Below are 26,513 nucleotides of genomic sequence, written 5' to 3' on the forward strand. Positions count from 1 at the left end.
TTGACTTCCATAAAAGGGTCAGAACATTGATCTGTAATGACCTAATAGTCTGTGCAAACATTCCCTTGGTAGTATAGTTGTTGAGTAGCGAAGATGTGTGAACGCACCTTCCGTGTTTAAACCAAGGGTCTGGAGCTTCTGGTCTTCCAGTTCCTGTGGACTGTGACTCCCATCAGCCCCAGACAGCATGAACCCAAGGTCAGGGGCGATGGGGGGTTGTAGTCCAACAACTAGGAGGCAACAGGTTCCACATCCCTTAGTTAAAACAGTGGATGCGATTGCTGTTGCAAGGGCATCTTCTCCTTCCTCCAAGCAGAGATGCTGGTCAGGTCCCTTGGCGGTCAATTATTTGGGTACCAGTGGGGACCGTGCATATAGCATTGTTCTTCCTCTGGCGGGTTTCTGTGTATGTTCATGCACACCCTCACATGTCTGCGCACAGGCTGCCGCTCACGTTCCCATTTTGACCTTGAAATCTGCATTGCAGTCCTCGTACCTGTTACGCTGCTGCTGTTTCAAATCTTCCTCTGCCTGGAAAGAGACAGTTTCCTCCGATCAATGGCTTCCCATCGGGGGTCTCAGGTGTGGGGGTTTTCTAGGGGAGCCTAGTACGCTACCTCGGACTGAGGGATGCCTGAATTGATTGGATTGGCAGCGATTGGCTCAAGCTTATTGGGCACCTACTGAATTGGGTGATTAGAGCAACTGGTTAATCTATCCTTACTCCCTCAATGGATGGGGGGTGGCAGAAAAATAGTTTACTAGGGGACTCTGCAAACATCCAAAACAATTATTGAATCTTTATTGATGTTTTTGAATGCAATGACCTGATTTTTTCTCTCTCTTTTTTTTAACTCTTAAGGAAAATAAACTTCTTTTAGAAACAGCTTGTTACACACAATCTTCAGTGTGAAGCAATATACTAAATAAGAACACTAGTTTTAACATTTACAGTCTTTCATATATATTATATATATGTATATGTATACATATATATACACTATAGAATGAGGCAATATATAATACACACGATTCGCCATTTTACAGTCATTATGTACAGGATGCTATTCAAAGACAGCCAAGATCGTCGGGGTCACGATGCCGTGTGGTGGGGGGTGGCGGGGCATGGGGTGGGGTGGACAGGGATTTTCCCCAGCCTGCCCTCATAAGGTGTGCTTCTGAAACAAGCCAGCCAAACCTTGCGGGGCAAGCTGCGAGAATAGCAATGGCGACGGCAGAGAGCGCAGGGTACCATGAAACAGACTGGTTACAAGTGTGAATCTGCGTGGTCTCTCTGAACAGGGCAAAGGAACCCAACAGGATTCTGTTATTGATCCCACTGGATGGGTAGACATGAGAGCTTCATGGGAGCAGAGAGGGCCCAGAGGTGCTCCTCTTTCTGGACTGGGCAACACCAATATGGAATTTCGAAACATAGCAACACATTCACGGTCCTTGCGCATATTCTGTACCTGTTAATTTCTGGGTCCTGTTAATAAGCGAGATGATAACACAGCTGTTCCACGGGCAACTGCAACCAGAAAACTGAACCAACGCTCCCCACCCTCCAGGCTGACTTTCCACCCTGGAGCTGTGTAGTCGGGTGTTCTGATTTCATAGCTAAGCAGAAAGAGTCCTCTAAGATCCCTTCCATTCAGAGGACACCCTCAAGAGTAGGAGTAACTAACATGGGAACGCTCCGTAAGTTGCTGGACTTTCAATTCCCACCAACCCCAGTCAGGGATGATGGAAGTTGCAGTTAGCACCATTTGGAAGGTGCATGTATGCACAGAAAAAAACTGGGCAGGTGCAAGCACAGCTCAGCTTCTGTGGGTTTTCCTCCAGATTTTTGGAAAGGCATAATCTGTGCAAAGGAAGTAAGTGCTCAAACTTATGCTAGAAGCTTCTCTCCCATCCGCCCTCACTGCCTTTTTAGGCACTGCTGTCCACATTTTTGGTCTCTCATCAAAGTCCTGGACCAAAGATGTGGGAAGCTGCCCTGTGGACATCGTTGAGAGTGCTGTTCAAAGGACACATGGGACACGGTCCAGTGAGAACCTGCTTATGGGATGGCACAAAAGGGTGATGTGTGTTGGTGTGCAAGCCTATGGACGGAAGGCCTTGGACTGGGCCCAGCTGCAAAGAAGAGGTCTGTGGCGTTTGGTTGAGCCTGTCTGGCAGGGTGGGACCAAGGCAAGAGGCCATCTCCAAGGAAGATGGTGCCACCTCAGGTGAGCGACACCTTTGCTTCCCAAGAGACTATCTTATGCTACATGAGTTTTCACAGCCCTCCGCAAACCATGGCTCTGATCTAACCCTTATCCTCAGGCGTGTGGAGGGGTGGCTTACTGGTCCTTTGGCAGTGGCTCAAACCATGGTTCTGGTGGCACACGGTGAGGTCCAGAGAGAGCGGCTTCCCCTATAGGCATACTGACTGCCACAGGCACGCCAGGGTCCCTTTAGCAGGAGCTAGGGTGAAATGGGGGTGTATGGTGGAAGCTTTCCCCCCCTCCCCACTTCACCAGGAAAAGCTTCAGCTGCTAAAAAGGAGGCGAGGCAGCTCTGGGTTGGAATCATTTAACAGGTTTGGGGAGGCAGCAACAGGGTCCCTTCTGAGTAGGGTGCAGTGCCTAGCTCCCCATCCATGCCTTGGGCCTGAGCTGGGCCAGGATCTGCTCAAAGTCTGGACACTCCTGCCACAAACTCCAATGGAAGGTGATATGCATTGGCACGGCAAAAGCACCAGGAGGGAGGAGTGTGCCCAACCGTCTCTGTATGTGCCCTGTTCCCAGAAACCACCCAGAGGAACAGAGAAATATTCCCATCCCAAAGAAGCCCCAGTGTGCGTACGGGAGTTGGTGAAACCCAGCAGGGAGTGTGGCGAAACCCTTGCGCAGGCTGGCAGAGGCGTGCGAAACTCTCCATCCAGCCCCAAGCGAACTTCGCTAGTATTCCGCGAAACTCGTTTCCCCTTCCCTTGAAATTCCGCGAGCTGCCTCGCGAGTTTCGCTGCTGGTGAATGGCGGGGGCGAATCCCAATCGAACTGAGCTACTTTTCTCCTTGCAGGGCCAACCAAGGCGACCTTCCTGGGTGCCTGAGCCGCCTTTTGCGCTGGGCAGGAGGGCAGAGATGGGGGTCGGCCCCAGATGGGGACTGCAAATGGGGTCGGAGGGAGGGAGGAAGGGGCGGCGAGGGGTGGACGGGGGACAAAAGCCAAACGAAGGAGCAAACGAACCAAAGCAACGCGGCATTGTTTCAAAAAACATCGGGGCGCTTCTTTTTACAAGCTGATCACAGATATATACAAACACGCACACGCACACGCACACACACCATGAGGTTTGAAGGCAAAAATAGATCAGATCAGAAAAAAGAGACGGAGGAGGAGGACGAGGCGGGCTCGGAGAGTCCGGCGGTTTGGGGGAGAAAGGCAAGGCGACCTGGCGCGATGCTTCGCAGGAGCCTTTCTCCCCGGCTGGCCTCCCCCCTCGCCCGCACCTTTCCCGTGCGGAGAAAGTCTGGAAAGGTGAACTCGGACCGGTGCTGTTGGGATTTCAGATTTCCGATGAAATCTGGCCGAAGGATTGCAAGGTCCAAAGGGTGGTGCGCAGGTAAGAGCCTCGAGATTCACGGCCAGGAGGAGAAACGCAAAAAGGGGAGGGGGGGAGGAAAAAAAGAAAAAGAAACCCACCCCCTAACAAACTCCAGGCCAGATTTTGTCAGTAGCCGTGTCCCAGGTGGAAGATGTTAGCTTATCAGTATTGGTTACAGCTCCTAAGTAGGGGAACCGGGGGAGGCGGGGAGGGAGGAATGAAAACGTGGAGCCGGAGTTTCTCTTCTCTCCTGAACCGGCTCTGGGCTGCTTTCAAGGGCAGGAGGTGGAGCGAGGATCAGAACCTGCAAAGTGGGTTTCGGTTTCGGTGCCAACCTGGAGAGGCTCTTGGAAAATGCCAGAGGAGGAGGAGATCGGGAACCGGAGCCGAGGTCCTGCGCCCCCCCCCCCCAGGCTGAACGCCGGGAGATGCTTAGGAGTTGGGCTGGAGTTCTGTGCCTTTCGGGGGTGGGGTGTCGTCTCGGCGAGAAACTGCAGGCACCTAAGCGAGCTGGAGCGAGGGGCTCTTCCGCGCGGCGGCCGGGGTGGGGCGGGGGGTCCCCATCCTAGAGTACTATTGCAAAGGAGGGCGGACGGGCTGGAGGGTCGGGCAACCGGGCCGAAATACATTCGCTTTGCCTCTCCCCTGCAGAGTTCATCTTGGCTGCAGCCGCTGCCCGAGGCTGGCGACTGGGTGGAGGCGACGGGTTTCCCTGCTCCGCATTACAACGGCTGCTTCTGCAAAAAATAAAAATAAAGCAAAATAAAAAGAGAACGAAAGGTGGGTTTATCCTTTGCTCAGCTGGCCCCTTTCTGCACCTCCAAAGGCATATATATATAATATAATAAGCTCATATAAGCAACGCTTGACGCCCCCCCCACCCGCACTAGGTCTCCCCCACCCCAGAATTCCGGTCCGGGCTTTTGTGGCCGCCGATTGGCTGGCGGGCGGGGGCAGCCCGGTGGTCTTGACGCAGCCCGGGCTGGTGGCTGACAGCTAGAGGACTCCCTTGGTTCATTCATGGGGAATAATTCATGTTGCTAAGGCTCGCCGTGCGCCTCCCGCAGCCCCGGATAAAATAAATAAATAAAAGCACAGCCCTTGACAGTCTGCAGAGATGTGTTTATGGCCCCCTCCCCTGACTTTCCTCCCTCCCTTCCTCCCTCCTTTTTTTTAAAAAAAGGAATCCAGTCTGGTGGTTTTTACGCATCGCGAGGGGGCAGCAAAAAACGCATCCATCTCTCGCGCAAGCTGGCTGCTGTGGAGCCGAGCTCACAATAGCACTTGCCTTGCCAGCTTGAGTTCCCGGGTGTCTTATTCCTAACCCCCCACTCCCCCCCCCCCGCCCTCGCCCTCGCCTCCTTCCGCTTGGCCGGCATTAATTGGTACCGCGAGGCCCCCGGGCCTGCCAGACGCCCACGACTTCGCACCCCACCCCACTCTTGACACCGCAAGCGCTTTGCAGCCTCCCGTGTGCTATTTGTGTGCGGGCATAAAAATGCACACGGCAAAAATAGGAAACGGGCAGGAAGAAGGAAAGGGGTTTGGGGTTTTTCCCTCCTCCCCTCCCCCCCTTTTAAAGTAAAAATAGAATGGATTTTGCAGCCAAGAAGCCAATGTTGCGTAGCCGCTAATGGAGATCAGGGGCATTTTTGCACATTGCAGCAGTGGCACGCTTGGGGGATGCCTCATATAGTGCGGAAGGGGCGCCCAAGGCCTGCATCCCCTTGCAGGCAAGCATCCATCCTTCTGCTGCATGCTGGTGGAGGGCAGGGCCGGAGGGGAAAGGGGGTGGAGCTGCCTGTGGCTCTTCCCTTTGGGCAATTGGCTGTGTTCCCAGCCATGCAAAAGGCAGAGGGTTTTACACCCAGCAATGCCTGCCTTGCCAACCTCTGGCCAGGCAAGCAAGAGGCATTGTCAATGCCCAAGGACACATTATGGCCAGGCAAAACCACCCAAGGAGCAGGGCTGGTAAAGGGTTGGCTTGGGGAGAGTTCTGAGGGCCACATGGAAAGGCTAGAGGGCCAACACCAGTTTGTTCCAATCTACTTTTTCAAGCGTATACTGCAAACATCTTAACTGTACTCTTAAAAACCGCACGATGTGAATTGGCCCATGTGAGTTGCTGTGTCCTTGACTGAAAATTCATCCCAGCTATGGATAAACAAGGGAGGCTCCTTATCTCTAAACTCCAGCCTGCCCCCTCCACCATCTGCTCACATACAAGGAGGCGGTGTGGGAGAATAAAATCACAGAATCGTAGAGTTGGAAGAGACCACGAGGGTCATCTAGTCCAACCCCCTGCAAGGCAGGAATCTTTTGCCCAACAGGGGGCTTGAACATAAGACCCTGAGATCAAGAGCCTCATGCTCTACTGACTTGAGCTATCCCAGCTGACAAAAACTACTATCTTACCTTATAGGGTGGTTGTAAGGGTTGCATGTGGGATATGGTTTATGTAGTGCTTTGAGCGCTTAGAAAAAGTGCTGTGCAAATTCAAAATATTATGATAATGTAGGCATCACAATGCAAAGATAAAAGGGTGTAGAGATTTAAGCATCACAGTCCTGTGAGGAGCAACTCCCGGCAGAGGCTTTGTGGGGCTGGCTAGTCTATGTTCAACTGGTTTAACTTTTCAAAGCACCAACAGAACATATGGAAAAAGGTCTTCACAGAAGCTGCACGCACACACAAATTACGGTAATCTGAAGGGGAAATTTGGACAGACAGAATAGTCTGACTCCATGCTTGAATAACAATGTGGAGAGGGCTGCTGTGGGTGCCACTGCCCTTACTTTCAACTACTTTTTAAAAAGTTGTGTGTGTCTGTGTGTACTGGCTTGGTTAAAACGGGGGAAGGAATTGGCAGAGGGGCTTGCAGATTTCATTAAGCCCCTTCTCCAAATTAATGGGTTCGCACATTCACGGGGAAGGGAAAACAAAGGAAGAAGGGCATTCTTATTCTCCTTGTTTTAAAAGTATTTTTTGGAAAAAAAAAGCTTAGAGGCCCATGCCTTTGTAGAAATCGGCAGAATTCCAGGTGGACTGTAGCTTTTGTCAGATTTGCAGAGGGGAGTGTGTGTGTGTGTGTGTGTGTGTGTGTGTGTGTGTAGGGAGATCCCCGCCCCCTGCCAGCAGATCAGGCTCATAATGGCTGCCGTGGGGTGGGAGTCAAGGTGAGGCCTATGCTGGTCGGCTGCTGGACTTCTTTCCTGCCTGAGCTGGCAAGGGAGAGACACCCCTCAGCCTCTCTGTTTTCTTTCTTAGGAATGCCTGCCAGCCTGCCTCCCCAGATCCCCATCTCTCCTCCTTCTCCCATCTGCTTCAAATTGCAGATAACCAGGTGCAACCCTTGGCGTGGTGTTGGGAGGGTGGGAGGAAGGGGGAGAAGGCAGGAAGCCCTCGCCATGGTGATTAAATTATGTCAGAGGCCTGGTCAGCGGTTACTAAGGCAAGACAAAAGGCCTTTGCTCCAAAAGGCTGTCTCCTGTTTCCTTGACGGTGGGGAAGGAGGAGGAGGAGGAGGAGGAGGAGGAATAGGACGTGGCAGGAACTGCAGTAAGCGGTGTGAAGGAAAGGCGTCCGCCTCCCCACAGCCGTGGCCAGCTTGCTCCCCGTCCTGACAGGGATGGGAAGCGAGAGAGGATGTTGCTTGCAAACACAAGCTGCCGAGAGGAATACTGCAAACGCCGCTGGTGTTGGGCATGCAAACCCGCTCCTGAGAGGCAGAGAGGCGTGTGTGGGGAGCTGGCTGTGATGTGGGATAACAGCCACCCAAAGACTTCTGGGTGCTGGCCTTAGCGCCACGGAGGCCTAATCCTGATGGCTGGCTGGCAGGCAGCCTCAAGCCAAAGAGGAAGGCAGCCTTTGGAGCTGAGAGGTGCCTGAGCTCCCCTTTGCCCAGAGGGTTGCTGCTACTTGTTTTGCCCAAAGTAGTTTCCGGCTGCTCGGACTGAGAGCGCAGGGTTTGAACACGCGCAGAGTTCCCTCCACCCCGCAACCCTAATACTAGAACTCTGAATCACCGAGCGAAGTTGATGGGAAGGATATTCAGGGAGGATGAAAGAAAGGAGGTCTTTCCGCGAGGCATGATTAAGTCACGGCGTTTGCCATAACAGGATGTGGACTGGCTTAGACAGGTTTAGAAAGGGGATTAGACAAATTTGTGGAGGAGGAGGAGATTAAAAAAAAAATTGGGACAGATTTATCAATCTGCATACACAATGTACCTTTAGAGCACATTATTTCCCTCAAGGAATTCTGGGTGCTGTAGTTTCCCCCTCACACAGAATTCCCATCAACCTCAAACTACAGAATTCTTTAGAGGTGCAAAAATGTGCTTTGAAGGTGCTTTAAAGATATAGTGCATATGCAGCCTTAGTCATGTTGCTAATACAGAGCTCTCATAGTCAGAAGCATATCCTCAAAAACCAGTTTCTAGGCTGCAACAGTGGGAATATACTACTTCCGTTCTCTGCTCGAGGGCTTACCAGAGGCTTCTGGTTCACTACTCCTGGAAACTGGAGTTAGAAGGACCTTTGTCCTAATGCTAAAGAACCACTCGCATTTTCTTTGTCCTGAGCAGAACAAGGCAGAGTGTGTTGTGTTTATTTTAAAGCGTCTAGGGGCAGAGACACTGCACAGTGCCTCCTTTCCCGAGAGGAAGCAGTTTCCAAAACACATCAGTTTCAAGGACAGGAGCGCTTTGAGCACATGCAAAGTGCTCCCCTCTTCCAGCTTTAAAAAAACAACACACCAAAATCTTAGGGAGAGTGGAAAAACAAATGCAAATGTTAACATGCAAACCCACACAGCCCGGGCACACACATTTTTACATCCTTCTGTTCTGGCAGCCGGCCAGGAGGATGAAATTGTGGTCAAGCCAGCCTGATCTTCTCCGGTCATGCGGAGGGTTGGAGAAGGCCCTGGGCGATGTGTCATATGGTGCACCCCTTCCTTCGGGGGCTCTGGAAGGCTCACCTAGGGGCAGTGGCTGTGCTCCAGGAAGCTGAACCTAGTGGTTCGCCAGCTGTTTAATTTATCACAATACCCCAGAGCGGTTTTAGGTTGGAGGCACTGTAGGGAATTAAATGGGTAGCCAGGCCCAGCTGCCTGGGGCTGTTTGGAGTGATTAGCCAAGGGGAAAAAAATAGAATAAATTGAGGGAAACCCAGGGCAGGCATCAGCCATGGGACCTGCCAGGGTGCTAGGATCCTGGCTGCTGCCAGGAGATGCCAGGTGCTGTTGCCAGCTCTGGCCAGGTGGCAGCTCCAATTGCCTGGATAGGGAAGATAGCAGCACGGCCCCTGCTGCCAGCATGTGTGTCCGTGCATATAAAGCACCCAGACAGAGACACATCAGAATCCTCTGCCAACTTTAACCCTTTCTGTGCAGAGGAAAGCAAAAACGCTGCAAACCTATTCCCTGCGTTCCTGGGAGGAAGGGGCATTTGGAACAGGCAGGGACTGCCTTCTACCCGCTGAGCACCGTCTACACTAGAGACGGGCGAACTTCAGTTTCTCATTTCTCCAATCTTATGTTCAGTTATGCACATTTCCACACCAGTTTGCCATTTTTTTTAAATTAAAAAAATGAGTCCTCATGAAAAGTCGCCAGGGTTTAAGTGTGAATTACTCCTAACACTTTTTTTTTTTAAATGAGATTTTCCCAAGTTTACACACACAAATGAGGGGGGGGGGTATTGGTTTGTTTGTTTTTCTTCTTGTTTTTATTATGTATTTTGTGTGCTTTTTTAATCTTGTATTTCTGTGTTGTGGACCTCCCTGAGATCTACAGATGGAGGGCGGTATACAAATTTAATGAATAATGATAAAAACTGAGAAATAACTCGCAGTCTTGCAAGGCAATGTCAGAAACAAAACATGTTTTTGTAGGCAGTTTTTCCCTAGTGTACACGTTAGTAGGCAATTTCTCCCACTGTAATGTCTTTTTGTAAGTTTTTTCGCGATCATTTCTATGCACACTTTTCTTTACCATGTTACTATGTTCATTTTTGTACACGTTACTTGGCTGGAGAACCGCAATGCAAAATTTGGAGAGGCGTGGATTCCAAAGGCAGCTCTGTCTTGGTTCGGTTTGTGTGTATTGTTTGGGTAGCGCAAAAGGTAGCTTCACCTTTAAAAGGTAAACTGAATCTTTTTTCCTACCCCATCCTTACACTACGCAGACTCTGACTGGCAGCAGGTCTCCAGGATTTCAGACAGGGATCTCTCCCAGCCATACCTGGAAATGCTGAACCTGAGACCTTCTGCATATAAAACAGCAGCTTTATCACTGAGCTATTCAATGCGCTGGACGCGGGTGGCGCTGTGGGTTAAAGCCTCAGTGCCTAGGGCTTGCCAATCGAAAGGTCGGCGGTTCGAATCCCCGTGGTGGGGTGCGCTCCTGTCTTTCGGTCCCAGCTCCTGCCAACCTAGCAGTTCGAAAGCACCCCTGGGTGCAAGTAGATAAATAGGGACCGCTTACTAGCGGGAAGGTAAACAGCGTTTCCGTGTGCGGCTCTGGCTCGCCAGAGCAGCGATGTCACGCTGGCTACGTTTACCTTTATTCAATGCGCTACTCAATGGAACTTACTAGTGTGGAGACTTGTATAGGATTGTGAATTTGAACAGAGAGGGGCAGAGAAATTACATCATGGAAATTCTACTCAACCTTCTGGGATTTCAACTGGCAATGCTTACAGAGTTCCCCCAATGCAATCTTTGCAAATTTAAGGACTAGAAACTTGTTTGTTGTTGTTTTTTAAAGGAAGGGCAGGGGAGAAGGTAAGCAATCTGAGCGCCTAACAGGTTGCTGATTTCTGCATCTAGTACAACTCTGTACAGAATCTCAAGCGCAGAAACTCACCCCCTGGGCCACAGAACCGGGACAGAGAACCTGATTTGCACACAGAAAACATCAGATTCAAATTCCGGGTGGATCTGTTTCTAAAAAGCTTGGAATTGAGAAGGCATTGTTGCCAGAGAGCTTCTGCCAGCCAGTTGACCATCCTCAGTTTTGTCGACTTACGCTGGTCTGATTTCGTGCAAAGCAGCTCCTGATGGCCACAGCCAGGAGAGAGTGCAGAGAGCAACAAACCCCCAGAGATTTCCCCTTGTTTCTGAAGGTCCGCTCACCTACCTTATGTCTAGGGCAGTTCAGCAAGAAGGTCTCTTCACTTAACAAACAACCTGCAAACAGAGCAGAGGAGCAGCAGTGAATGGGGATCCTTGTCTTGCACTCAAAATTCATTGCATCCGTTCGGTGGCGTAGCATGGGTTGTCAGCACCCGGGGCAAGGCAAGTAATTTGCGCCCCCTAACCCGGGGCAAGGCAAGTAATTTGTGCCCCCCCCCGCTGCACTGTCCCTCCCCCAGATAGTCCCTCGCTCTCTCTCCGCACCGCACCGCACGCCTGGCACCCTCCCCTCCACAGTGGGCGGCGACCCGGCGGCTCGGATCGGATTCGCACAGCCAGCACTGCAGTGAGAGAGAGTGAGTGAGCCAGGTAGGGGCAGAGAGCTGCGAGTGCGAGTGCACCCCTCCCCAGATGTTGCGCCCGGTGCGGCCGGCCCCCCCTGCACCCCCACGCTACGCCACTGCATCCGTTAGAGACCAGTGTTTCTTTCCCCGTTTTACCTTCCCTCCCAACCTTCTCTGCTAACGTGGCCTCCCATGCACAACTCTTAAAAGCATGCTTTGCAACCCTCAAAACCAGGCCCCTTCAAGCAAAAAGGGTGGGGCAGGGGTTGCAATTTATCCCCACTCCAATCCGTTTTGTTACTGAACCCTCGGTGGGTTTCAGCCATCTTTCTATTGTGAATCAATGGCTGCATTCTCTCCCTTGGCAAACCAAGAGTGGTGGCCAGGGGCAGATAATAATAATAATAAATTTTATTTATACCCTGCCCTCCCCAGCCAAGAGCGGGCTCAGGGCAGCTAACACCCCATATAAAACAATTGATTGAAATACAACTTAAAAAACAAGATAAAAATATCTTAAAACATTAAAATGCAGTCTCATTTCAGTAGAAACTCAAATCAAAAACTTTTTGGGGAATGAAAAAGTCAAGTGTTCACCAAGGCCAACTATCCAGACTGGTCCTATATGGGCCAGAAAAAAGCCAGGGAAGTCCTCAAATAGGAGTTCCATCACGGAAGGAGAAAGGAAAAAAGAAAAAGGGGGAGGGAATCAAATTGATTCCAAGCCAAAGGCCAGGTGGAACAACTCTGTTTTACAGGCCCTGCGGAAAGAATCAGATCCTGCAGGGCCCTGGTCTCATGAGGCAGAGTGTTCCACCAGGCCGGGGCCAGTGTTGAAAAGGCCCTGGCTCTGGCTAATCTAACTTCCTTAGGGCCCGGGACCTCTAGGGTGTTGCTATTTATGAACCTTAAGGTCCTCCGTAGGAGGATAGATGACATTCTGCATCCTGCAGAACAGCAGCAACCAACAGCTGGTTTGGGAGCAACATCTGGGGCACAGCCCAGCCTGCGACAAGTCGCACCAGGGGCACCACTCCAATTTTCAATGTCCCTTTTTAAAAAAAGGGGGGGGGGATTGTTGTCTGTTTTTTAAGAAAAGAGAGCAAGAATTCAGATAGCCATATCTTGGTATAGTATGCCCAGATGTGAATTAGCATTGTGGGTGTATGCAATTCCCGCCACCCGTTTGTGCAAGTCAAGAAACACGTGGGGAATTCTTCCATTAACTATAGCAGGTGTCACTGCCTTCAGGATGTTGTGGTGGCTAGTTCCCATCAGTCCCAGCCAGCATGCCCAATGGTCAGGGATGATGGGAGTTGTAGTCCAGCAGTATCTGGAGGGCCCCACATTGGCTACACCTGAACTACAGACCACCACCACCCCATTTTGCTTGAAACAGGAAACTACAGTTAATGGCTTTGGGACAAGCCAAGATGTGAATCTGTGCTTTGAAGATGCCGTAATATCCTGGGACTTGTTCCAAAGCCATTAACTGGAGTTTCTTGATTTGGGTGCAATGGGAAACCGTAGTTAATTGAGAAGTTTGTTTGCTGCAGCCACACCTGCAAGGCTCATTTATAGCTGAGATAGACTCGACCAAACCAGATCAAGGAGAGTAAGAGGCAAAGTTGGCCAATTTTTAAAAAAATGCATCACATGTTGCAGGTTCAGATGTTGACACATGATGTTGGAGGTCTGAGGTCAGGATTTCTGCAGCATTATATATATATATATATATATATAAAATAACAAATAGGAGTTGTGGGGTGGGGTTGACTGTATTTTCCTGAATTTCCTCCTCTTCAAGTTGCTGTCAGGTACAATGGAACCTCGGAAGCCGAATGCCTGTAAACTCAACTGTTTCGGCTCCCGAACGATTGAAAACCGGAAGTGATTGTTCCGGCATTTGAATGATTTTCGGAAGCCGAATGTCCAGTGCGAATTCCTCAGCTTCCAATTGGCTGCAGGACGCTCCAGCCAATCAGAAGCCGCACCTTGGAAGTCGAACGGACTTCCGGAATTGATTCCGTTCGACTTTCAAGGTACATCTGTATTTTTTTCTAAATGAAGACGTCTCCTTAGCTGCGAGTGTATTCTGTAGTAGACAAAAGGTGAAGTACTTCCATCTTCCATCTTCCCCTGCCCCAGGACCTGACAAAAATCTCTTGCCCCCAGTGGGAATCTTACCTGTATCAATGGCACATATGTAGTGAAAGGTTTGGGCACACCCCTTATGGCAGCAGCCAATGGTTGCTCCTACTTGCTGACAACTGGAGCATCTCTGCGGTCAGCAGGCGAGGGGAAGAAAAAGAAAGGGAAAAAAGAGGACCCCATGAGATCTAGCGTCATGGCTGTTTGTTTTCGCAAAGGCAGTGGCGTAGCGTGGGGGGTGTAGGGGGGGCTGGCCGCACCGGGCGCAACATCTGGGGCTTAGGGTTAGGGGGCGCAAATCCACGGGTTAGTGGGCGCAAATCCACGGGTTAGGCGGCACAAATTACTTGCCTTGCCCCGGGTGCTGACAACCCACGCTACGCCACTGCGCAAAGGTAGCTTTAGTTAGCGACATCCGTTTCGGCAGGGAGGTCATCCTTAGGCCACATCCTTCCCTGTTGCTTGCGGGAAGGTGGAGCTTGTTAGTTGTGCCCCCAGATAGTTCTCCCCGCCCCAATCGCATACACATTTCTAGATTCTAGGAGTGCTGCTTCTCACTCTGACGCTGTGGGACACAAAGTGCATTTTATTACGCAGCCCTAACCTGTCGTAGGTGGTTAGCCCCCATATGAACGACAGCAACACTTATCCCAACACTAATGCCACAATTTTGTGTGTGTTGCATCATTGTGACCCCCCCTTTCTGCTTCTCACGACCATTTCCCTCCTCCCTTGCCCTTGCTGCAATTTGTTTTGATTTGGATAGCTCAGTTGGTTAGAGCAGGCATAGGCAAACTCGGCCCTCCAGATGTTTTGGGACTACAACTCCCATCATCCCTGACCACTGGTCCTGTTAGCAGCTAAGGATGATGGGTGTTGTAGTCCCAAAACATCTGGAGGGCCAAGTTTGCCTATGCCTGGGTTAGAGCATGGTGCTGGTCATGCCAAGGGTGCAGGGTCGATCCCTGTATGGGGCGGCTGCCTACTCCTGCATTGCAGAGGGTTGGACTCGATGATCCTCAGGATCCCCTACAATTCTATGAATGATGTAATATATGTTGTTGTTTTTTGCTGATCAAGCTGCACGATGATGTCATACACACTCAGAATCAAAATTTACATGGGTCACTGCAGAGAAGCGGAAGGAGGGAAACATTAACTGAGAAACAGGTCCAGACCTGGGAACAAAACAAGCAGATGATGCCAACCAGCACTGAAGCAACACAGACCAATAATACATTTTGCAACCTGGAATGCAGACCGATTGGTGCCCAACTAGCCATCTCAATGTATCATTCAGGTCCCGGTTCCTGCCTTCATCTATCCCCCCCATTGGTCACTTCACCTTGCAGCCTAGTGGTGATAGATAATGGACATTCAGCCCAGCCTCTATGCATAAACCTCCCTATTGAAATAAATTCTGTCTCCGTCCAATTTGTGCATGCACAGAGCTCTTGGTCACACGAATCGGAGGTTAAGATCACGTACTGTTCTCCTACTGGGTTTAAGGTGAGTTTCATTGGTGCCTGACCATCGTTTGCGCAGCAGAGAGGATTCTGCAATGCATGTAAGCATTCTCATATGCTACTGCAGAGCCAGGTTCAAGGTCCTCGTATCAATCTACAAAGCCCTGAACAGCTCAGGCCTAGGGAACCTCAAAGGCCGCCTGAACTGTTGTATCCCAGCTCCATCACTGAGATCACCTGCAGGAGCATCGTTGGTCATCCTCCAGGCAGGTAAGGCACATTTGAAAGTGTCCTTCAGTGTCCTTGGACGAGCCTTGTACTTTCAGTAGAAAACAGCTGAAAACTTTTCTATTCCATCAGTCCTATGCAGGCAACGAAGAATTCATATTTCCATAACAGCTGTTTTGCAGTTTAAAATTTTTTTTTAAATGGCATTTATTGCAGGGTTTTATGTACAATTGTTGTAAACAGCTTCGATTCCTTAAGAAATAAATTCTGGCCATTGCAAGTCCTACTGCATTCACGTTGCATGCCTGACGGGAAGAAGGTGAGCTAAAAGCCTGAACAGCAAAAACATCCAAGGGGTTGTTACCTTGGGATAAGCAAACTTCCATGTGTTCTAGCAAGGAGGGGCATTGCAAGGTACGTAGAAGGACCTGGAAGGGCACAGGGCCACAACACATAAATATGTGCAGTGCCTGTGGGCAAATGAAGATGGAGGTTGGATGGGGCCTTGTTGACTCTGCACTTTGCAGTCGGCTCAGCTACCCAGTAAGCAAAGGAAAAAAGGTTTTTTTTAAGTTTATTAAAAAAGCAGTGGGGGAAGGGGCATAGATTTGGGGCTTACAAAGAAAACCTGAAGCTCGACATGCCTTTAATAATCTTCCTGAATGTTTCAGCCACATGTTTCAGCTAGAACTGCCTGCCTGACTCACTCACAGGTCGTTGAGTTCCTTATGGACACAGGCCACATCTGCACAATCGATTTAAAGAGCTTGGCTTCCCCCTAAGAATTCTGGGAGCTGTGGTTTAAGGATGCCGGGGAGAACAACTCCAGTTCCCAGAATTCTCTGGGGGAGCCATGCATTTTATACGTACGGTGTTGATGTGCTTCAGCACTCTTGGTGGGGCAGGAGGGTCTCTTGGGGTGCATGGCAGGCTATGCCATCTCTAGCACCTCACCGCTGCTGCTCTGCCCCGCGACGTGTGCCACCTTGAGGCAGCTGCCTCAGTCTGCCTAGTGATAGGGAAGGCCCTGGTCTTGCTGATGTTTCTTTTTCACTTTTGCCATTGCTTCAGATTCCTCTGAGGGTTTCGGTAATGCTTTGGCTTTTCTAAATGTATGCATGCAGCAGTAGTAGGAAGTGCTTTTTGAGATGATGATGATGACGATGACGATAATAATAATAATAATAATAATAATAATAATAATAATTTATTTGTACCCCACCCATCTGCCTGGCTTGCCCAAGCCACTCTGGGCGGCTTCCAACATATATAAAAACATGATAAAACATTAAAAAGCTTCCCTATACAGGGTTACCTTCAGATGTCTTTTAAAGATTGTATAGTTACCGTATTTTTCACCCTATAGGACGCACTTTGCCCCCTCCAAAAATGAAGGGGAAATGTGTGTGTGTCCTATGGGGTGAATGCAGGCTTTCGCTGAAGCCTGGGTGTTTCCCCCGCCCCAGCCCCACGCCTGGGGGGGAAATAATCCCCCCCTTTATTCCCCCCCCAAAAAACTAGGTGCGTCCTATGGGCCGGTGCATCCTACAGGGCGAAAAATACGGTACTTATCTCCTTGACATCCGATGGGAGGGTGTTCCAAAGGCATAGCTGTCAACTTTCCCCTTTTCTTGCGAGGAATCCTATTCGGAATAAGGGAATTTCCCTTTAGAAAAGAGAAACGTTGACAGCTACGTCCAAAGGGTGGGCACCACTGCTGGGGAGGCCCTCTGCCTGGCGCTATGAAAAGTTTGCCTTGGAGAAGTCACCTCTGTCCTCTGCACCTAAGGTATCCCAGTCTTTCGAAGCCACGTGGCCTTGGAGGTTCAAGGAGCCCCTGAGGCGTCACAAGAGTTTCTACCTGACAAGGTGGAGTGCTCATTTGTGGGGTTAGAAGTAGACTTCTTCCGGAAGAGTCAGAAATCAGGAAGACCAAAATTTTAACAAGGAATGGGGGAAAACTTTAACTTATCTTAAAGACCATTGTAAACAGTTAAAATCGTTAGTAGGACTAGAATATCACTTGGAGTCTGAGGTTGAATTTTGGATACAATGGAGATGTAAAAGGTTTGTATCATCATAAAAGATGCAGGAGGAAATGATTAATAATAGGACCCACAAAGGGGAGGATGAAAGTCCAGGAGATTCCTTGAAATCTTGTTTTTATGATTTATGTTTGATATATCTCTGTAAAATTTTAATTTGAAAAACCAAATAAATAAATTGAAAAGAAGTAGAACACAATGTCAGATCTAGAAGCTGATCTAGAAGGGGGAAGGCAAGCTTTCTAGATTTCCATTCAATTTAGGACAGAATGTGGGACTTGGTGGAACTTTAGCTTGAACTAAAAGAGGCAAGCCTTGTGTTCGTATGTTCTCATACAGGGAGGCTACACCTCCCATTTAAGAGTAGCCATGAAACATCCTGGTGTTGGAACCATAAGGCTCATAATCTATAATCCACTAAACCTGGAGTGGAACGCTGGAGTGGCAGGCTGCAGAATAAGCAACCCCATATTCTCTCCCATGAGAAGTTAGACTGGCTCCCTCTTGGTTATCTTTCTGCTGGCAGCCTAAGACCTTCCTGTTCAGGCAGGTCTTTGAAAACTTAGGTGCAGGTGATGCCGGTCGCTGGGCTGCTTTCAGGTCAGGCTGGATTTTAATGCCAGTTTTCAATGTGTTTTAACTATTGCTTTTATCTAGTTCGTGTTTATTACGTTGTACTCTACAATGATGTTTTTAGATGCTGTAAGCCTCCTTGAATCCCAACTTGGGAGAAAGCCAGGATATAAACACATTTAAATCATCATCATCGTCCACTGCATGACTTACTAGCACCATGTGTGAACCAAGTTCTTGAAGATGAAACCATTTGAATCAAATCGAAACCAAATGAAGACTGCAAGGACAGGTCATTGCCAGCCCAAGGGAACAAAACGCAGTGGGCACAGACGGGCTGCTGGGAGAGGAAGGAAAGGAACGACTGGGCAAAAGGGGGGTGGAATGGAGTATCCTGGACAGGGACACTTCAAGCTGCAGCCTTTTGTTGAAGGCCCCACTTGTCCTTCTTAATTTCCTGAGCCTCAGCCTCTCTTGTAAAGACTGCCTGATTTTTCTCAGATTCTGCTCACCAGCCTTTTCATGATGAGTTGAGCGGTACAGCTGAAATACGCAGGAGGTGGGTCGTCGATTTCATGCAAAAATGGTTTGGCAGCAAGCAAGGACAAGGTGGGAGGAGCAAATACTATGTGAGAATGTGCCTGGGAACAGAGGCTAGCAGCAGAGAGAATGCAGACTGAGGCTGCGTGTGGACCAAACGTTTAAAGCGCGTGACTTCTGCCCAAGAAAGGGAATTGCAGCTCTGTAAGGGGGAAATGAGGAATGGGAAATGTGAAGGGACGCGGGTGGCGCTGTGGGTTAAAGCCTCAGTGCCTAGGGCTTGCCGATCGAAAGGTCGGCGGTTCGAATCCCTGCGGCGGGGTGCGCTCCCGCTGTTCGGTCCCAGCGCCTGCCAACCTAGCAGTTAGAAAGCACCCCTGGGTGCAAGTAGATAAATAGGGACCGCTTACTAGCGGGAAGGTAAACGGCGTTTCCGTGTGCGGCTCTGGCTCGCCAGAGCAGTGATGTCACGCTGGCCACGTGACCCGGAAGTGTCTTCGGACAGCGCTGGCCCCCGGCCTCTTAAGCGAGATGGGCGCACAACCCTAGAGTCTGTCAAGACTGGCCCGTACGGGCAGGGGTACCTTTACCTTTAAGGGGGAAATGATAGTTGCCAGGATCCTGCGGGGAAAGCCATGCGCTTTAAATGTACGGTGCATGCACAGAATGAGAACGCAAGCCAAACTGCTTCTGGGAATGTGCTGGACCACAACAGGATGTTGGCCGGTGGTGGGTGAAATGGCGAGGGAAGATGACATCCAAGGTTCCTGATCGAAAGGCTGGGAGATTATCCAGCCAAATGGCCTGGACAAGGGTCAACTCTTAAGAGAGATCCCAGATCCCAGAATGGGAAGGTACCACAAGGGTCATCTAGTCCAACCCCCTGCAATGCAGGAACCTTTTGGCCAACGTGGGGTTCGAACCCACGACTCAGGGATTAAGAGATGCATGGCTACTGTGGATGGCAAGGAACCTCATGTCCTCTTCTCCCCAGTGAACAAAGGTGTATGGCACCATGATAACCTGGTCCTTCTTTCCAATCCTTTGCCTTCTGCTCCCCTGCAGACAGAGGACTTTTGAGTGTGATGACATTGCGCCCTGTTGCCTCTTTCCATCAGGCACAGGGGTCCTGCTCTGGGTGCCAACCACAGATCCCTCGGAACATCTCATTTGGCTTTCATAAGTAGAAGAAGGCAGGAAGGGGATGAGGCCACGCAGCAAAACCCCCAAATGGCATCTTCCCAGCAGCAGCAACATATCACTGTTTGGATGCTAGGAAAATGCCAGGGAAATGAGGATGCCCTGTTGTACAATGGATAATTGGCACACAGATTCCACACTGATCCAAGCTAGCCTGGGTGGCTTTTGTATGAATGAAAGGAATGCACAGAACGTAGAGCTGCCAGGAGCTGGTGACCATGCTGGCTAAATGGAACTTCCATGTACAAGGGAAGTATACCCCTGAAACCAAACGCTGGGGACAAGCAGCACAGAGAAGGCGGTCGTTTTTAAGGCCCATGTTTGTGCTTTCCAGGTGCATTAGCCGCTGCAAAGGTCTTTGGGCAGAAGCCCATTGTCGGAGTAACAGTATTTCTTAAACACAAACAGCAGCACAGGGAGGCATAGATTGCTCTGCTCAGAATGGCACCAGGCTCCATTTTATGCTGGGGTGCAATATTCGCGTCAAGGGTTGGGGGGAATCGCTTGCGGCAAACACACGGACCCTGTTCCTCCCCAGCATGCTGCTCTCGCTAAGCAACGGGTATCAAAAGGGGCACATCTACTCTGCAGGTAGCAAGAAACCCAGGCCCCATTGTCTACTGGGAAAAGATGGGGAACTACCCAAAGCAAATGTGGAGACCCCTGGCATTTGATCTGATGAAGAAGCGTTCTCCTTACATCCTTTTTGAGACACTCCCAGGCATGAAAATAAACCTGACTGAAAGTAGACTGAACGGCAAAAGCAGCCAAGGGCCCCCCAACCCTCTAGGACTAATTTACAGTTGGCCAAGAGGCAGCATTGGGGTGAGACAGATCAGACTGTTGACTGGGCTACTGTGCTTCTTCCAGGAAAGGTTTCCCCGTAACTTCCGAGTAGGAACCAAATGCCCAGCCAAACACATCCAAATCCTACAGCTTTGGCCTCTTGGTTAGGATGCCCTGACCACCTCCCCAGAGCCCTGCAACCCCAAACCTTGTCATTCCTGCTTTTGCAAAGCGGTGTTGGCTTTTGGCGTACGGCAGGCGGTTCTGTTGGCGCCTGTGCCCGCGGCCTGCTCCAAGCGGAGCTTACGCTAAGGGGCGGACTCTTACCACGTCAGCAGCCATCTTTATTGCCTCCTGCAGTCCATAGAGCTTTCCCGCCACCAGGTAAACCCCAGCTGTCCACACAGCGCAGGCCTCATGGACCCAGTGCTCCTGCGTGTCCCCGGCAGGGTCCGGAGGTGGCGGCTCCGCTTTGCCGCATTCGTGCCTCCTGGGCTTCTCGGCGGCTGCGGCTGCTGCTGCCGCCACCGCCGCCTCCTCTCCCTCTGTCCTCTCATCGCAGCAGTAACAGCTTTGTAGTTTCCTAAACATCCCCCTCGAACTGGAGCGGAGAGCGCTCTGTTTCGCTGAGTCAGCGCCACTGTCCAACCTTGGCGGCTTTCCACCCGGCGTACTAGTTGCACAATTATTATCTGTCGCTTTGAGCAGCCTTTCCGCCGGAGACGGAGGCTCCTCGCCCAGCCCCTCCACTTTGATCTTCTCTTTCAGCCGCGACTTCTTCTTCGGAAGGCAGTCCTCAGGGTAGTACGGCCCGCAGAGGTCCCCCTGGTCCTTGTAGTTGGCCGGGTTCCGGCACAGGCAGCAGACCAGGCAGGTGGCGTTGAGGGCCTTGGAGACCACCGGGCCGAGGTGCATGGTGGACGACAGAGGCAGGGCGGCCCGCGGCTGCTGGAGGGATGCGGCCCCCGAAAGCCCGGCCTGGGCAGACGGAGACGAGGAGGAGCGCTCGCTATTGTGCAGCCGGGCCTCTTCGGCGGGCGAGTTGACGACAGTGCAGGTGGTGACGAACTCGTCCTGCTTCTCCACCCGGACGTACGGCGAGAAGGGGGGCGCCCGGCTGTCCGACCGCAGCCGCTTGCACGAGACGTACTTGAGCCGGATTTCGGGCTCGGCCGGGCTCAGCAGGGGAGCCTGTTGCGGGTGCCGCCTCTTGGCCCTGCTCTTGCACCTTGAGGGCACGCTGGGGGCCTTGCGGCGGCTGAGCCGCTTCCTTTGTCTCTTGGTGTAGCCGTTGTAGTTGGAATGGTTGGCCCGCTGCTTCTGCGCCCTGGTCTGGGCCTGCGAGGACCTCCCCTCAGAGCTCTCGGCGCTGCTGAAGCCTTTGTCCTCGGCCTTTGGCTTCTTCGCCTCCCTTTGTCCCTCCTCGCCTTTCCCTGCTGCCGCCGCCGCTGCAGCCGCCGCCTTTTCTCTGGATGCAAAAAGCAGAGCGGGGCTCAGGTGAGGGCACTTCTCCAGGCTATTTTTGGCCGTTCGGAAGGCCGCCACTTTCCCTTTTCGGTTCCTCTTCTTGGGCAGCAGGCCGGTGCCGCTGGCAGCCATGCCGTCACCGCTGTGCTGCAACGTCTCGGGAGATGAATAGGCCTCACCCTTGAAACAGTTGGAGGACAGTTTCTTACTGTTCATTAGTTTTCCTCTGAAGGATCTGTTGTTCGGGCTTCTGCATAATTGCTCGGCTGCTGGAGCGGCGGGAGCCTTTTGTGACAAGGCCTGGTTTAATGGCCTGGCTTCCCCCGCCGCTGGGGCTGCGCCTGCATTCTTTGAGGCCTGCTCCCTCTCCGGTGGCAGGGATGGGCTGAGGGGATTACTGTGGGAGGTGGCGGCAGGGACGGTGAAGGAGACGGTGGCTGTTCGGCAGGCAAACTTTTTCAGGTTGGGAGAGGTGATCTTCTGGACGATGGCTTCCAGCTTCAGGCCCCGGCCTTTCCGTGGGGGAAGCACTTTCGTCTTCATCGCTCCCTGGAAGGCGGCCCGAGAGGTGATCTTGATGCAGACGTCAGGGTTCTCCTTCACCTGAGGGGACTTGAGCACCACTTCGCAGGAGTTCTTAGGGGACAGCTTAGCTTTCGCCTTTTTGGCCAGCGGCATCCTCTTGAACAGGCCGGCAGAAGCTTCCGGCTTCTCATCCTTCGCGTTGCTGCCGCTGTGACTGTTGCTCCTCAGGACCAAGTTCCTTTTTTTCGCAGGAACCGGTGGGATGAAGGCCGACTTCCTCTTCAGACTGTGAAGCGGCTGCTCAGACATCTTGCCACCCATTCCAGGCCTGGCTTTCGGGAGTGCCAGCCTTTTGCTCTCCCTCTCAGACCTGCTTTGGGGGCTGACCTTGAAGGAACCGGGGAAGTGGTTGTTTGGCAGAACCTTCTTGGGTGGCTTGCCCTCTTTGAGCCCAGCATCCATGGCGCTCTTCTCTCTCCTCCGCTTGCTGTAGAAGACCTCCTGGGTCCTGGTCCTGGAACGAAGGATCATGGACTGCTGGTCTTTCGCTTCCGTTTCAACACCATCGGCTTCTTTCGCCTTGTGACCAGAGTCTTCGCTCTGTGCCAAATTTGAGACCGGCGGGGAAGCAGAGTTGCTGGGCTTTGGAGAAGGTTTGCCATTGGCCTTCCTAGCCTTGAAAGCGGCTCTCTGTTTCAGGACGCACGCTGTCTTCTTGCCTGACTTCTCTTGAGGGGTTGAGGCCTTTGCACCTTCCAAAGGATCTGGCATCCTGGGCTCAGTCAACGCAGTGAACGAGCGGGTACACATCCTCGCGGGCAAGCCTTCTGCTGGAAACCGGGGAGTTTGGCCATGGGCGCTCTTACTTGGCATTTCAATCAGGTTGTTTGGAACTGGGCATTTGCTGGCCACCATGCCAGCTGCCTGGTTGCCCGTGCATGGGCTTGACATGGGTTGGACGAGTTCCTCGCCTCCCGACAGCCTGCAGTGGACCTTCTTACTGCGAAGGCTCTTGCCCCTAGATGTTGGTTCTGAGGTTATTGGCACCTGCTCAAGAGAGGCTTGGTTAGTCACCAGCGAAGCTGCCAGCGTCTCTGCCTTATCTGGAAGGGCGTTTTCACTTCCCGCTACCTCCTCCTCAGGCTTCAAGTGGTGCAGGGAAGATTCGAACCAACTTTTCACTTTTGTCTCTGTGCCAACGGCTGGGCCCAAGAGGATAACGGACTGATCAGATAAGTGCGAAGGAGGAGTGGCACTCTCTTTCTCCGCCGCATTTGCCATTTCTTCTGCTGAACCTGGCGTGTCTTGCAGGGAGAGGGCTGGGGCGTTCTCCGCTGGCTTAGGTGTAAAAGCATCATAGGTCAAAGACTTTTGTTCAGAAGCCGCTAGTTCACACAAAGAGGAGTACTCTTCAGGTTCCAAATCGGATTCTTTCAGGTCTGGAGAGGACATCATGGGGAGTTCACTGAAGTCTCCTCCTGAGCAGGACTGCCTGGTGGTGTCTTCCAGCCATCGCTCACTGTCTGCTCTGGTGGCCTCGTCGTAAGTCAGATTCTCTCCCTTGCTTGCCTCCTGCGGCTGATCGAAGCCCTCTGCTTGTTGGGGCGCCTGCTCAGCGTCGCAGAGACTCAGGCAGCAAGCATTTTTTTTCTCCTCGGACGTCTCGCTCAGTTTGCCAGAGAACAAACTCTTGGAAAGGTCTGATCCTTGGAGGCTCGACCCCAGCTCTTTCCACGTGTCGCTGAGGTTTTCGTCCGGCCAGTCAAAGTTCTCCATGGCGTTTTCAGAACCCACCGAATTGGCCGTGGCATTTGAGTAGCAGCTGAAGCTCGTGGCCTCGGAGCTGGAAGTGGCAGCCGAGATGTTGGGTTTGGAATTGTAGCCCACAGAGCTGGTCGTTTTCAGGGTATTTTTCGTCTCTGCTGTTGTAAACGCCACCTGGGAGTTGTTGTAGACTTCCTCTGTGAAATTCTTCCCGTTATTGCCCCCCAGAGCTTTGTCCAACTTCAAGGGCTCAGCGAGGGCATTTGAGTCCCCCTGATTGGACCACGGACTTTTGACTATGGAATCCAGGCAGGTTCTGTGGTTCTCTAAGTGGAAAGGGGATTTGTCAGGGTCTTTGTTTGGAGCAGGAGGGCTGGCCCAGCCTTTGTCTGCTTTCTCGTTGATAGCATCTTGCAAACCGATGATCTCAGAGGCAAGCTCCTCCTGAGACAAGGCGCTGAGGAGCAGTCTGGGGCAATCCCTCTCGTTGGTCACAAACTTGGTGAAGCTCTCCAGCGGCAAGCTGGTGTGGATGCTTTGGAAAGAATCGTCCGACTTGGTGGACATATCGTCTGGAGAAGTCACCGAGCACGTGGATACGGACTCGGGCTTCGCCTTGGAATTGCTGTTGACGCGAGCTGGGCTGCGGCTCTGGTTGCAGTAGAGGAAGCTCCTTTCCAGCTGCTCCTCAGATCCACTCAGGTAATCCCCATCCTGGGCTTCAGCGTGGACCGACTGCGGGGTGCTCAGGGGGTCTGAAAGGGGAGTCCCCGCTTGCTCAGCAGAGTAATTGTTGCCTTCAGGGCTGCAGTGCTGACCCTTGAGCTGCTCTGGGGTCCTTGGCGGGTTCTTGATGCCTTTCTTCTGGGGCATCCCCGTGGACTTGGAGAGGAGAAGCTGCTGGACGGTGTTGGAAATGTTTTCGACTTGGGAGGTGAGCGCCGTGAGGCTCTGCAGGCTGAGATCGGACAAGAGGTTCTCGGGGATCTTCTCCTTCGGCATGCTCTTGCAGTTTGCGGGCGGCTGAGCATCAGGGCTCGCCCCGTCGGTCGGCGAAGGGTTCAACAAAGGCATAAAATGGCTGTGGTCGGAGAGGCTGGCCGGGAAGTTCCCCGTGCTCAGAGACTGCTGGCTGTATTGGAAATTCTCCAAGTTGGGCATCAACGGGGAAGGCGTCGAACTGTACGAGGGAGACCTACCAACCGAACGAGCTGGGGAATGGCTGGAACTGGGGCTGAACGTTTGGTAATACTGGTCTGGAGTCCGCACAGGGGCATCGGCTTGACAGTAGCTCTGTCCCGGCTGGTTGTAATGTTGGTATTTTGCGAGGTTTTGATAGTGGAGGGCTTCCTGGGCATGGTGTCTTCCTTGCATGGACTGCTGCTGCTGCTGCTGTTGTTGCTGTTGCTGCTGCTGCTGGTCGTAGCTGATTCGGTTAGGCTGATAGCCATGTAGGCCCTGGACCCGCTGCCCAGAGGGCAGGCTGGCGGCATTCCCCAGAGTCCTTTCGTGCTGCGGTGGCGCCGAGGGAGCGTTGCAGCTTTTGTAGGAATGCGCGGCCTGGCTCCCGCTCTGGACGGACGTGTACGTCGAGGAGGCCGGGAACGACTGGGAATGCTGGGTGAAGTGGGCGCCCTGTGGGAACGACATGGGGGAGGCCACGTCATTCTGGATCTTCTGCCTCGGGAGCTTGGGGTAGGTCAAGGTGGGCTGCTGCTGCTGCTGCTGCTGTTGAAGGTGCAGGGAGTGAGTTCGGAACGGGAGCTGAGGGGCCTGTTCGTGGTATTGCCTGGTGCCAGAGGAGGCGGCTGTCTTTTTCAACAAGTTCTCCTCATATTTAGCCACCCCTCCCGGCAAGGGTTGCGGCGGCGGAGGTGGCTGTTGCTGCGGTGACCCCCAGGCCTGCAGGCCTTCCTCTCCGGAATAACGGGCCGGATAGGGACTGTTCTCTTGGACAGCGTAATTTGGGAAGGACGCCGGCCGGCCTGGGAGTTGCTGGCTGCGTAGCTGCTTATTCCCCCGGTGATATTTCTCCACGGTGCTGTTCTCCCCATACCCCTGGTAAGGCAGGGGGGGTTGCGGCTGCTGCTGCGGCTGCTGCTGGCCGTAGTACTCCTTCGCCACCATCCTCTGACGCTCGCAGTGCGGCCCGGCCTGGCTTTGATGCCTGTAATTCTCCAGGCGTGATGAATCTTGCGAAGATGCCGGCTGGTAGTTCTGCTGGTTGCCATGGAAACCACACCTTTCGCGGAAGGACTGCATGGCTGGGCCTTGTTATCTGTGCAGAGCGGGGAGAGAGAGAGAGAGAGAAAGACAAGGGGGTTTCAAACAAATGGATTTTCTTCTTCCCTGCTTTCCACCTTTCCACCTTGTATCTCCCCCAGCCCAGCTCCCCTGTTGCCTGTGCTTTAAAAGCAAATAAACAAACACATGAGGCGAATGCTTCAAATTATATATGTACGTGGGTGTGTACATACATAATGGATAGGCAGTATCCTATACAGATAGCTAGATGGATAGAGGGTAAACAACAACAACAACAACAGCAAACTGTTCTTTCACCGCTGTAAAAAGCATTATTCCGGTCTGGGTGCAACGTTCTGACTTTAAAGAAGGGATGAGGAGAGAATGGAGTCTTTCTTGTAACCCACTCCCCAAAAAAACAGGGAGAAAATTGGGCAAGATGTAAAGAAA

At 51.9% G+C, this 26,513-nt stretch overlaps 1 protein-coding gene and 1 long non-coding RNA gene across 3 annotated transcripts in view; one reads left to right on the plus strand and one right to left on the minus strand.

Annotated features, from left to right (window-relative positions):
* Nucleotides 1–51: 51 nt before the first annotated feature.
* Nucleotides 52–4,373, plus strand: LOC310664566. Its single transcript, XR_014504955.1, has 2 exons — nt 52–3,612; nt 4,246–4,373. It is a non-coding gene; the product is annotated as an uncharacterized lncRNA (long non-coding RNA).
* RAI1 (retinoic acid induced 1) overlaps nt 3,234–26,513 on the minus strand; it is a 236,945-nt gene continuing 213,665 nt past the window's right edge. For both annotated transcript variants that reach the window (XM_083413305.1, XM_083413306.1), the window contains 4 exons: nt 20,391–26,097; nt 13,262–13,355; nt 10,735–10,784; nt 3,234–4,331 (listed from right to left, as the gene is read on the minus strand). In XM_083413305.1, the coding sequence (XP_083269431.1) occupies nt 4,317–4,331; nt 10,735–10,784; nt 13,262–13,355; nt 20,391–26,081 (5,850 nt within the window). In that variant the 5' untranslated portion in view covers nt 26,082–26,097 and the 3' untranslated portion in view covers nt 3,234–4,316. The remainder of the gene's footprint in view (nt 4,332–10,734; nt 10,785–13,261; nt 13,356–20,390; nt 26,098–26,513) is intronic.

The sequence above is a fragment of the Podarcis tiliguerta genome (assembly GCF_965153285.1).
Source record: "Podarcis tiliguerta genome assembly, chromosome: 14".
Lineage (NCBI taxonomy): Eukaryota > Metazoa > Chordata > Lepidosauria > Squamata > Lacertidae > Podarcis > Podarcis tiliguerta.